General features: G+C 38.0%; 1 protein-coding gene across 1 annotated transcript in view; it reads left to right on the forward strand.

The window, feature by feature from the left end:
• Nucleotides 1–13,489, forward strand: part of ttc27 (tetratricopeptide repeat domain 27) — an 88,862-nt gene that overhangs the window by 20,213 nt on the left and 55,160 nt on the right. Inside the window, exons 6-8 of the mRNA XM_063491891.1 lie at nt 1,371–1,529; nt 3,797–3,936; nt 9,750–9,862. Of these exons, the coding sequence (XP_063347961.1) occupies nt 1,371–1,529; nt 3,797–3,936; nt 9,750–9,862 (412 nt within the window). The remainder of the gene's footprint in view (nt 1–1,370; nt 1,530–3,796; nt 3,937–9,749; nt 9,863–13,489) is intronic.

Raw genomic sequence — 13,489 nt, forward strand, 5'->3', positions numbered from 1 at the left:
GTAGATTATTGTCAGTTATTAAGGAAATTAGAGAGATGTGGAATAAGAGGAATAGCCTGTTCCTGGTTAAAGCTCATTTGAAAAATAGACAACAGTGTGTGCAAATTAACAAAACTGTGTTTGAATTTAGAAAGGTTCAATGTGGGGTACCTCTATGATCAGTGATTGGTCTAAAACTCTTTAGACTTTACATTAATGATATAAACAATTTACTAAAATGAGTAAATTGTTTAAATTTGTTATTTTTGCAGATGATTTAAAGATTTAAAGGATATTTTGTGTGCAAAAGAACGTGAGTAGGACATTCTTAACATGTGGTTTGATATCAACAGATTGTCCCTTAAGAAAACTCAATTCATGCTTTTTGTGACCAAAAAAGGATATAAAGAAAATATTGAATTAAAGGTTTTTAATACTAAAATTAAAAGAGTCAGTGATGTAAAATCCTTTGAACAACATGTTCATTATATTATAGGGAAAATATCAAAGTTATTAGGTGTTCTTTATAACACTAAGCATCTATTAGAGCTTTACATATAATTGCCTGTTCACTTGTATTTTTTTCTTGTGTGGAGTTGTGGGGTCGGCTTTTAAAACAATAATAAATTCAATACTACAAAAAAAGAGCATAATGAAAATGAAAGTGAACGATTTGGTGTTTTTTAAAGTAATAGAAATAATGTTTAAGCAAAAACCAAGTTACTCCCAAACTGTGTTCAAAGGTTTTCTCAATAATTTAAGAGATTTTTGCCATTTTACTGTAATAAAAGCAAATAAAGAGATTAAACAAAGGTGTATTTCTGTTGTTGGGGTTTAATTGTTGAATGATGTTGATATGTGTTTAAAAATAAAAAATGCAATTCATTTGCAGTCTTCAAAAGAATGCTCTACAAATATATTTATCGAGGGTTATATTTGAGATTATTTTGTTTGTTAATGTTAGTCTTGTCTATTTGGAAAGGTAGGGTACCTTAAATGATAAGAATGTTGGCCAGGCATAAATATAAGCAGGGCTGCACATAAGTGGTCTGCAGGTGCGCATTCGCTGTCAAAATAAAAGAACGAGGGAATGAGACTGCGCTTTCCTCTGTCCATTCCCATCGACTCCATGCTCAGTGTGTCTTTTTAATGTGTCATTTCAGGGCCTGAGTTCTTCGAGCAGGGTTGTAAGGAGCATAGATATATTTGGTTCATGCATAGAAAAGAAACTGGACCCCTGGTGTTTTTCTCAGTTAATGTTATCATTTCTTAGTGTCCATCTACTTTGACAATCTCTGAACATTTTAACTGCAAAATCACATCGTAAGATACTAGCTAATCTGTGTTTCATGTTCATCCTCACTGGAATGTTCTTCCCTTTCCTTTTACAGTGCTCAAATGCCAGTCTGTGTTGTCACAACACAGAAACCTGGCTATTCAATTCCACCTCGAGTGCGTCTACACTAGTCTCACCTACTATGAGTACCAGCCTGCCAAGGAACACATCGGGAAGGCTCGGGAGCTTTCGGGGCTCACCATCAACATGACTGGTAACTGAAGTACACACGTGGAGAAAAGAATGCTGAATTGACAGAGAACCATAGGAGGCCTGTATAATCAGGGAGAGTTGACAAAAGGGAGTTCTACATGAAACACAATTTGACAGTTTAACAAATTATTATTAGCAAACCCAAAGCTACTAGAGCTGGAGAATTAGGCCTCCAGTAGTTTAGCCTATGTTGAACTCTTGGAGATCTTATTGTTTAGGAAGGAGCTTTAGTTTTAGTCAGTGACTCGTTATTTCTCAAATTCTACAAACAGGATAAAGTATAAACTATTAGCTTCTTAAGTGATAAAGTAACATTAACCTTGTGCCTTGGCTGTGGCTCATCTTTCCAGTGTACTGCAGTGCTGTATTATAGGACTCCATGAAGTACTGTTCAGTTATCATTTTACTCCTGTGCAGCTTTGTATTGAAAAAATAAGTTTTTAAATACTTATGCTGTATTTTTATATTTTAGTTCCCGTTTTGGTAAATGGGCTGGTTCTTTTATAGCGCTTTTCTACTCTAACTGAGCACTCAAAGCGCTCATCTACACAGCACTTTTTTCTATGTTCTTTCTATGTAAGTAGCACTAACATTCACACACGGGGTTAGTATCTTGCCCAAGGATATTTGGCATGCAGACTGGAGCAGACAGGTATCGAACCACCAACCTTCTGATTAGTAGGTGACCTGCTCTGCCACCTAAGCTACAGCCACCCCTTTTACCTTTATCTTATCTTTTATTAAGAACAATTTAGCCCATAAATTAAACTTCTCAGATATGTTATTTTTGCTGCAGTGTCTACACTAGTAAGATCTTTTTATTAGGGGTGCAACGATACACAAAATTCATGGTTCGGTTCGGTTCGATACTTTGGTGTCACGGTTCGATATTTTTTCGATACAAAAAAAATGTTCATGCCTTTTTAATTTGTCATTTATTAAAATTATAAATATATATTTTAACTCAAAAGTACAGTTTTTAAATGTAATGTTGCTGAAACAACAAAGTAATAAAAAAATAAATCTATCTGATCGAGAAATCCCTCATCTTTGGAAAAGAGAGTTTATTACAGAGAAATGGCTCTTTCCAAAATAAAAGCTATACTATACGCTTCTTCTGGGCTATATTCTCAGCAGCATATTAAACATATCAGGTCCCCATAAGGAGAATCATGTGCTAACGGCTGTCTAAATGACTCGGGTAAAGTCTGTAGCATGCGTGCTTGTTGTTTTTGTCTGCTTCCACTTGTCTTTGCACTAGGATGATGTCGGAGTAAATGTGCAGTCATACTCGTTGTGTTCCCACTAGTGCCGTCAGCGTTAATCTCGTTGAAATGACGTTAACGCCACAACACGGCAAATCTCCGTTAACGAGCTACCGCGGATCACCCCGTGCGTGGGGCTGGACAGCGTCAACACCTTAACGAGCTAACTGCGCTAACGCACTAACTCCCACCAATGTAATTGAGCATTGTGTGGCACATCCGACATACTGTTTTACTTTTGTCCATGATGCGCTTACCTTCAGGGTCATACTTCACATGAAGACCAAAATAGTTCCAAACGCCAGATCTGAATGAGGGTGGCTGAGGTTCAATTTCGGGTAGAGTTGAGGCAGTTGCCATGTTGCAACGAGCTTAGCTTCTGTCTCGCTAGCTTGCGCTGCGCTCGACAGTGCAGCCTAGGCAGATAAGTCGAACGCAGATCTACTGAGCTCTCAACACAGACAGCATCGTCTGTGTTGAGAGCTCAATGATACGCATATGTATCATTGTTCAATACATATGCGTACCGAACCAAAAGCACTGTATCAAACGGTTCAATATCGATACGAGTATCGTTGCACCCCTACTTTTTATATAAACTAACATAACTATTATCTTTCTCACTGGCATTTTTCAATCATTCAATCAAATTTCATTTCAAAAGTTATAAAGTTGATGTGTGATTTTTTTGTTTTTGTTTTGTTTTTGTAAGAAATTGGTATTCAGAGATATTCAAGAGATCTTTAGATGTCAGCTGCTGTAGCTAGCTAGCTTTTTGCTAACTTCATATTCAGCATAACCTCATAAATCCTTGATATCCTTGATTTCAGATTTGGGTGTGTTGAAGTATGGACAGAGCAATAGTTGTCCAACATTCTAAGCTGGACTGACAACATGTTGTATTATTGCATTATTTGTTGAATAATGCAGATGGTGATGCTGAATAAAATGTCAAAATTTAACCATAGTATATCTAAACCTTTTAAGCTGATTTCATCTGTAGGTGCCCTTGGCAAACGTACCCGGTTCCAGCAGAACTACTTGGCTCAGCTCATCCTTGAAGTCAAAAGAAAGCAGGACCAGCCTGGTCAGATCAATGATGAGGCAACTCCCACCCCTACACCTCAGGCTAGTCTTCCCAAGGTATGAGCTTCTGTTTGTCTTCTTCCCAACGCTGTTTTGGGTACGTGATTGTTTTGACACTTTGGTTGTTCGGCTGACTGACTGTTGAGCCTCTATCTTCTATGTTTCAGACACATTTATTTAAAGTTCGGTAACTTGCAACATGTCCCTTAAGTTAACCCACTTACACACACATTGATAACACATCGTCTTTTCCGCCTTTAAGCTAATGTCCACACACTCACACTCTGTGTTAATTTACCTTTCAAAACTGAGAGAGATTCCATGAAACCTATGTGTTTATTGTTGGTATTTATATTCTTGGTAACTTGAATTAACCTTTTATTTTGCCTTTATACACTCTAAGACCATTGGTACTTGAAATGTCTCTCTTATTCAGTTTCGTGATTGCATAAGTATTTTAAGTTTGATGTGTGACTTAAATTGGATATGTTTGAGTTTACTAGGAGAAAATCTTTAATGGCAGGGGCCATACTATAAACAGACAAGAGTCTAACCTTGACTCCTCTAAAGATGGATATCTTATGGAAGCTGTCTCGTTGACTTGGCAACAGTCTGCCCATTTAACCTTTTCTGCTAGCCAAAATTTACAGAGGTGCAAATGCTTTTTAATACCCACCATCATCAGCAGAGGGGGGTGACTACTTCTGTACCTTTTATAATACCCCGTGAAACCTGTTGAATACTGTTGACCCTGTTAGTTCTCTGTGCGTTAGAAGTTCTCAATACATAGACCTTTAACTCAATCTTTCTCCTGAAATGGGAATAATACTTTAATACTAATACTTTGCATGTGCAAGACCAACAGCATATCAGGCAGGTGTTGTCATAATATTTTTGATTATTGACATACATGCACATAGTCATGCATGCGTAAGTCTTTATAGAGAGGCATGGTTTAGGCTGAATCAAACCCGGTCCCTGTAGCCTTTTGGCATATAGGTTGCCTACTTAACCAAGTGAATGATAACTGACAGTGGCTTATGAATCTGATTGATGTTTGGTAGGTAACCAGAACCTGAAGTAGCAAAGCAACCTTAAACCATGATGTTGATACGTGGAGTTCCCACCACTATGCATTTGTGTCACAATGACAGGTTTTGTTTGTTTTTGCGCACTGTTCTTCTAAAATTTTAGGAAAAGTTAATATTAGTTCACCTGCCCAATGAACATTGTCTTAGAAATGCTCTAAAATGTACCATGATACATTGTATAATGTAATGAACTCACATTTATTTAGCACTTTTTTTCTAGTCTTACTGATCACTCAGAGTGCTTCAACTACTTTTTTTTTAACCTCACATAAATAGTTTAGAGTTTGAAGTGGGAGCTATCATCATCTGAGTTGAACACTAACATCTGAACCAATGTACCACCCACTGTGTTTCCTTCATGGTGTCCGTCCACACTGTTCTTATTATTTCTTTTTTTTCTTGTAGTTTGAGATGAATATAAAATTTAACCTTTTTTTAAAACTGTATTGGTTTTGCTGCGACCCAAGTTTTTGTAAATGGTTAAGAACTTTTATTTATAGAGAGGAGAACCTGTAAAAGCCCAGACTTTTTTTCTTTCTTTATTTTGGCCACATTTGACAGGAACTGCATGCTGATATCCTCATATAAAACCTTTTTACAACAACTGTTAATAAATTAAACAAGAGCAAAGATATCATGATCCAGATTGATTTTTGCTTTTTTTTTTTTTTTTGAGAATGTCAGAAGAATGTCAGTTATCATTGTTTCTATTTGATATGTATTTGTACAATTACTCAAAAATCCTGGGTCTAGTTCTAGATTAAACTTGACTTTAAAAGGTAACCACTTCTAAGAGCTACCTCTCATGTGGTTTTCATACCTCTGGTATAGATTTGTCTGACTTTTTGCGTAAATCGGCTGACAAAACAATCCTTTGCTATCCACTCTGCCAAAATCAGATTGTCCTCCTTAGTTCGGTCCTCTTTAAATTTAGATTAAGTTTAGTTTATTTGTGTGTAAGAAAGAGATCTTGGTGTGTGACAACCTATTTTCCTGGTGTCTATGAAAAATAAAAAATCACTTTGCTTCCCTAAATTCCCTCTCTGGTGTTTCCCAAAGTTGCACAGTCAGAGCTCTAGTGCCTCAAATGTGTCAGCCACTTCATGATGAAGTACTGGTCAGATGCCCACCACAGTGTGCTGACACACACACTCTCGCACAAAAACACCAACAAGCAGAAAAGAGAAGAATGGTTACTGTCTAAATGTTTCATTATGCTCTCCAGGCAGAGAGAAACTTGCTTTTAAATGGTCTGTAAAACACAGAGATTTAAACAATCTCCCACACACACTGCACAATGACTGTCTAATTTCCCTCCATCATACCTTGTAAGTCTCCCATTCATCCTTATGCTACGCAGGTTTGGTTTTAGGTCCCTACACAGTCAATCACTCTCTCTGGCTGACTCCTTTTGTTCTTTTTGCCAGCATTGTGTGCTTACATCGAGGTGGTTTATTTACCTCACACTGCTGGATGCTGTGTAGTCTGGCAGTGAGCTCGGGCTGGGTGATTCATTTCATTTTCAGACAGGAGTTTGACTTAAAACATTAACATTAAAAGCAAGATAATCAAGCGAAAACAATCACTGTAACACATTTCATTCACAGTGATGGTCTTGATTTGTTACATGTTAAGCTGATCCATGTCCTCTTGTGAACTGGATGTAAAGTGGATTGTACAAATGTGAGGCAGGGTGGTTGTACCCTGCTGGAATTGTGTTGTGTTGTTGTGATAGTAATCCTGCTTAGTATCCAGAGATGCAGGCATCTAGTCTGTATAATTGGATAAGGAAATGAAAACCCCTTTTCTAATCTAAAAGTGACACCAAAACCCCCCACTTTTTTTTTGCTAGAGTTTTATTGTCTATGTTAACATTGTTTTGGAGCACAGGGTGGCTAGGCTGAGCCTTAGACTTAGGATAAAAAGCTTAGATATTCAGGATTCATGCTACAACTTCCTTTGCATTAAAAGGAGCCACTCTGTCTGTCTGGTATCTGATAAAGTGTCTGCCTCTGGTGGTTTTTCTTATCATGTGCAACTGGTATGAGATTGTTAATCAGATCAAGAACATGGTAGGAGATTATATACGTTGTCTGGCTTGTTAAGACCTAGAAAAAGTCACAATGGACAGAACCGTCTCTCTAGTTTTCTTACTGGGGATTTATCCTTCATCTGTAAATCTATGCTATGGTGACATTGGAACCACACCCCTCTTAAACCCTATACTATAACCTGTGACCTAAACCGATATTAAGCCAGATTTAGACCGCAGAGGTCTAAATCAGGTGTAAGACCTGATTTGTCCCCCTTGATGGACAATGATTCATATTTTCTTTTTTATTGATCTGATCTGATTTATTCTCTAATAAATACAAAATCTTCTCCAAAATATTAGCTGGAAATTCACAGGAGGAATCAATGGTACTCCGCAGGCAATAGTTGCAGACTGCATCAACTGGATGTGCTTTCACTCTTCTAGGGAGGTGCACATTAGGTTTCAGAGTGGTTTGCAGTTCCTATTGAAGCATAATTCCCCAGTTAGTCATCTGCCATTCAGAAGTAGCCAAGCCAAAAAACTCTGTTTCTGATTTGTAATAATTGCAATAGTTCTTTTTCCCCCATCATTTTCCCAAATATTTCACTTACTAAGTGTTTTTGTTTCCAGCTAATCACATATTTCAAGCTAATCTAACATTTAACCATAGGAGTGGCAAAACACAATTACAAAGGTGGAACTTTTCCTTGATCTAGGGGCTAACATTTCACTGAAAGCTGTCAGGGACATTTTGTTTGTTGTGTTTTCTTTTTTTTAATATCATGCTAACAAAATGGAACATAACCTTATTAGCTATGTAGTTCAGTCCATGTACATTCCAAGATACTGGTAGTTGGTGCTAAAGAATTTAGGAACGAGACACTGGTTCTAGCTTATATACATTTTCTGAAATCTTTCGAACCTTTCCTGTAGTGCGCCCATAGAGCTCTTAGTCTTGTAGCCATGGCTCAGGTCCAGTTCCTTGTGCTATGCTCAGACCACTAATACCCTCATTACTGGTGGAGGGGAGTAAATTGGCTCAATCAAAGCTGTCATTAACTAGAGCGCACAGTCTCCCCATCTAAAGTGGATAGAAGGAAAGTAGAGAGGCAAGGAGTAGGAACTGTTTATCACTGGCCAATCAAACCTAGTGCCAACCGGGAAACGGGGCCATTTCTGTTGCTGTGGGCTTCTTTTTTTTGCTGATGCCAAACCACATTATCACAACAGAGGATTTGATTGAGTTTGCTCAGACCAGAGGAATGCACTTGCCTGTCACTGACAGTTACTGATCATTAAGTCCAGAATTTTTGAATACCTCATAATTGGTAAAGTAGTTTGAGCCTTAGCTCATCCTGACTGCATGGTGTTCTTATGCAGGACTCTAAAAATTCAAACTGAGTGTGTACACGTGTAGGTGTTGAAGGTTAAAGATGTTATGTCTGAATAACCTATCCATATAGGCCTACCCATTAGCTTGTTGGTTGGTAGGTGCAAGGCAGTCTGTCTTAATGAAGCACCTCAATTACCAAAAACATCTTTAGAAAAAAAAGGCAGAATTACATATACTCATTTTTTGTGCCTTTATTTCTGATACTTATGAGTGTGAGTGACATCTGACATGGTTTAATCAAATGTGACTGTGCAATCAGCAGTGTAGTGACAAACTCAATTAAATTAAATATAATTAGACAAATTCAGCTTTGAAAGCTTTGGAAGTGGAACTTGCACCTTAGAAGTTTTGTTTCTGGGGAATACCAAGCTAAATATTATTAAACCAGTACTAATCACTTCTGAACCTTACCCTCTTAGCCATCAAACAGCATCTCTTTTTAAATATATTCCACAGTTAAACAAGTCTTTTAAATCAATTCATTTCTAAGATCTTTCAAAGATCCAAACTATTACATGTAATAGGCTTATAGTTGTATGGTTGGTATTTCATTCCAGTTATTGGTCCAGTGAGAACTGCTAGTCCATTTGCGTAAAGCACACCCTCTCTGGGCAAAAAGATGGTGTATTGGTTGTTTGGTGATTTTCTTTTAGCAATGAGGATGATCAAAAATGCATAAAGTTTATACGTTAAAGCACTGCATTAATGTATGGTTTAATGTACCTTATATTCTAAAGCACTTTAGGAATAGGTGAGGTGCAAGAGAACATTTCTCTTGATGCAGAGCTACTATGGGTCGTTCCTGAATGACATAGCATATCATCTTATCGTCTTTAAAGGAAGTCCAGACACTCTTTCAGTCATAATCCACTGCATGTGGCTTGGCCAGTAAATCAGCTTTGACTTCATACTCAGCTGTCTTTACCACAACAGACCTCAGTTTGGCACAGAAACCTGAGAAAATTGAGGCCTAAAATATGGAAGTCCTAATTTGCAGTCACTGTGTGGCAACCTACCTCTACCTCCAATCTATGTGACCATATTAACAGAATCACTAGTTACCAGCAGTTAACTGAAATCTTGATTGTTTAGCTTATCTTTGAATGCTCAGTAAAATGAGTTATTTTCTTGCTAATATCCATATTGAAGTGATGGCCCTAAGCAGCAGCATGCTTGAGACAGTCTTCAAATTTAAAACCCTTACCCTTCTTAACATTGTAGCTCCAAGCAATTTCTGAAAAGTAATGCTACATTCAAAAATGTATGCTTAGTCGCTTGGCAGAACCTTATAGTCTTCATATTCAGTGGTTTATGGCTGCTGATTGTACACATTGTGTTTCTTTGCCTACAGGACTACAGTCTGGGGGATGACACACTACTGGATAAAATCAATTTAGCAGAGCCAGATCAGTACCACTTGCCTGACCTAACTGCTGAAGAACAGGCCGTCATCCTGGGTATCTGGTAAGTCTGCTGCCTCAGAGCCGAACTGTAGCTGTGCATAAAATTGCAATTAGAATTGTTTAAAACAGTGGGAAAACCACTAAAAGTGCAGGTATATTGTGATACATACCGACGACGGTAGCCTCATAAGTAACATTGGGTTAATAGTTCATCTGTTGGATGTCAGAAGAAATTGTGTCTCAGGCCTGAAGACTGAAATAATTTCTCACCATCCTGCACATCTATTTAGATCTAATGATCCCCTCAGTTCAGTTTGCCCCTGCATGAATATATGCCATATTCTAGGGCTGCTCGATTATGGCAAAAATGATAATCACGATTATTTTCACTGAAATTGAGATCTCGATTATTTGACGATATTTATTTAACAATAACAATGTATTGAATAATGGCTTAAAAGATTGTCATAAAATAGTGTGCAAATACTGATAACAGTGCAAATGTTTGCAATATAAAAAATAAATGAAAAATGTAAACATCTATGTTTAGTGAACTTCAAAATACTGCATAATATTTATGCATACAAATAACCAAACATCAAGGCAAGCTGTGTAGCCACACAATGTACAATTGCATCAAACTGACATTGAGGTATGTCAATTTGTAGTGTTGCTCTGTGGTGCAGCTACGACACCGTAGCAAAGTTTCCACACTATGTCTACTTGATCCACATCTGACTCCGCGAACCCATAATGTTTCCACACCACTGAAGTCATTTTACCTCTCTTTTCAACCAGCGGCATTCTTTCTTCAGCAGCCATTATCCTCTCCTCTCCAAATAACTTCTTCTTAGCTTTCCGAGCTTTCCGAGCTTCCCTCGGGTCCTCTTAATTGTTGTGATGCGTGTTCGAAATGCAGAGAGGTGCGCTCGATTTGCCACACGGAGCAGCGTGAGAGTAAAGCACGAGGGAGGTGCTAATAATCGGCTCAGTCATTTTTAATGATCGTTGAAAGCCCAGATCGTAATTTAGATTAAAATTCGATCAATTGAGCAGCCCTACCATATTCATAAATTGCTTTGTCTGATGCGTCACTATGACTTTGATAACCACTTGGAAAATTGTAGATCCCATTAACTCTTAAGTTTTTCTCTTGTCATGTCACCTATTTGTTTAGTAGAAAGTTGTGTGGACAAACTTTGTTATATTCTGCACTGTTCTGTTAGTATACAGTACTGTAAGAAAGTATTTTTCCCCTTCCTCATTTCTACAGTACATCTTAAGTCTGAACTTTGACTAGGCCATTCCAATTTCTTATTTTTTTTTATTTGTATTTTTTGTGGGCCCATAAATGATGGCAAGTCATTCAGGTTCCAAACCAGCAAATCAGCCCCACACACTCACAGTGCCACCACCATGTTTGACTCTTTGTGTGATGTTCTTTTTAACAAATTGAATTATTTTTACACCAGATGTAATGAAACACTAACTCTCCAGAAAGCTTGACTACTTTTGTCTTCTCAGTCTACAGAATAGTTTCCCAAAGGTCTTGGGGATATTCACGTTTGCAAATTTGAAATAAGGTTTTGTGTTCTATTTGGTCAACAGTGGTCTTTGTTTTGGAACTCTCCCATGGATGCCAGTTTTGCCCAGTCTCTTTTACAGTGTTGAAAAATGAACAATGGCCATAACTGTGGAAAGTGAGACCTGCAGTTCTTTAGATGTTGTTCTATGTTTTTGTGACCTCCTGTTCCAAATTTTCCCAAATGTGGATGACGGCTTTCACCATGGTTTGCTAGAGTCCCAAAGTCTTAGAAAGGGCTTTGTTACCCTTTCCATACTGATAGATGTCAATGACTTTGTTCTGTATCTCTCTGAGTTTCTTTAGTTCGAATAATGTGTTGCTTTATGAGATAATTTGGCGTACTTTATCACAGAGGTATTATTTATGCTTTTTTGATTCTGCAGGTCTGACAGTGAAAATGTGGTTAATCAGAGTTGATGGAGGTTGGGGGATTACGCTTTCACATTGGGCCAGATAGGCAACAAATACATCATTGTTTTACACATTTTGTATTTGCTCTGATTATCTTTGTTTTCTTCTAAACTTTTTTTGATCTGAAATTTTTAAGTGTGACAAATATGCAAAAAAGGTACAGTAGCAAGATACAACAGAAGTACACAGTTGTGCAAGATCACTGAAATGAGTTCATTGAATTAGTTCAATTCAATTAAATTTTGTTTATATAGTGCCAATTCTCAAGAGGAGCTGCCTCAAGGCACTCTATATTATAAGATAAAGATTCTACAACAATAGAGAGGGAGAACCCCAATAATCAGACAAATCCCTTATTATGAACACTGCTTGGTGACAGCGGGGAGGAAGAACTCCCCTTAAACAGGAAGGGCCCTCTGGTAGAAGCGGGGTGGGGGGTGACGGAAAGGGACAGAGGACAAGTACAAAAGACAAACTGTTGGAGAGAGAATAACAGTGTTAATGACATGAGATGATGGCATATAAATCCTTCATGAGTGGGGGGAGTAGAGAGGAAATGCTCAGTGCATCTTGGGAAGTCCCCCTGCGGCCTGAGCCTATAGGAGATCAAATTAAGTTATGGTTATGGGTCACTTGATCTAGCCCTAACTTTTAGGGCAGCATCCCTCGGAAACTGTATGTTTATAAAATGGCGATATTGTTCAGACAAAAGAGGCAGTCCTACAGATCTGTTTAATATGTGAGTTGGAGTAAGTATATGGTTATACGTAATTTTTGAGAGGTTTTTTAAGCCAAACACAATATATCCTCAATCTGTCTGAACTTAGAACCAAACTTCTGATTAGTAGATGACTTGCTGTACCTCCACCAGGAACAGATGATAGCATATGCTAACACTTGGGGCCTAGCAGAGCAGTGTGTTAGCAGTGTGAGCAAGATAAGACAAAATGACAAAAAAAAGTGTTATCAAAAATTTGAGCAAGCGTGTTACCAAACAAGACCCCTTAATAGATAGCCCATGACTATCTGGCACAGGGGGTTGCAGAACTTTGGCCCTTGTGGGACATGATTGTCGCGGGTGGAGGATATCCTGTGCTATACGCTCCCCACTCGTCTTTACTGTTTTTAAGTCTCTCTTTTTTCCTCTTCCTTCTATTTATCTCTTTATCGCTTCTTCTCTCTTTTGCTAACCTGGCCCTCACCCCCTGTCAGCTCTGGGGGTGAGGGAACCTCATGATCCTTTATATTTCATAAATATGTGACACACCAGGCAGTTTTTCAGCCAGTAAGCCCCAGGAGTTTGCATGAGTTAGCTGATGTCGTCCCAACTGTTTTGCTATGTCATATAGCTATAAATTCTGCCTGGTTACCAGGCAGAGCAGTATTAACTTACATAAACTAGAAAAAAGCCAATATGGGGTCACCAGACTAAAATGTAATATATAAAATAGTTATCTTCACAGTAACTTGGTGATTAATTTTCTATGCTGGTGCTGGAACTGAATGGGCCAACTGAAGGTCAGTGGAGCAGTCAGTGAGATTGCTAGGAGATGATTGATGAGCAGCAGGTCTGTTTAAATTAAAGGAAGATCTGTACACCTTGATACCACTACAAAACAGTGTTAAAAACAAGTCTCTTGTATAGTGTGTGTCTTCCAGCGTGTTAGCAGACCACATTTAGTTCAGTTTGAC

This window comes from Pelmatolapia mariae, linkage group LG13, assembly GCF_036321145.2.
Source record: "Pelmatolapia mariae isolate MD_Pm_ZW linkage group LG13, Pm_UMD_F_2, whole genome shotgun sequence".
In the NCBI taxonomy this organism is placed as follows: domain Eukaryota; kingdom Metazoa; phylum Chordata; class Actinopteri; order Cichliformes; family Cichlidae; genus Pelmatolapia; species Pelmatolapia mariae.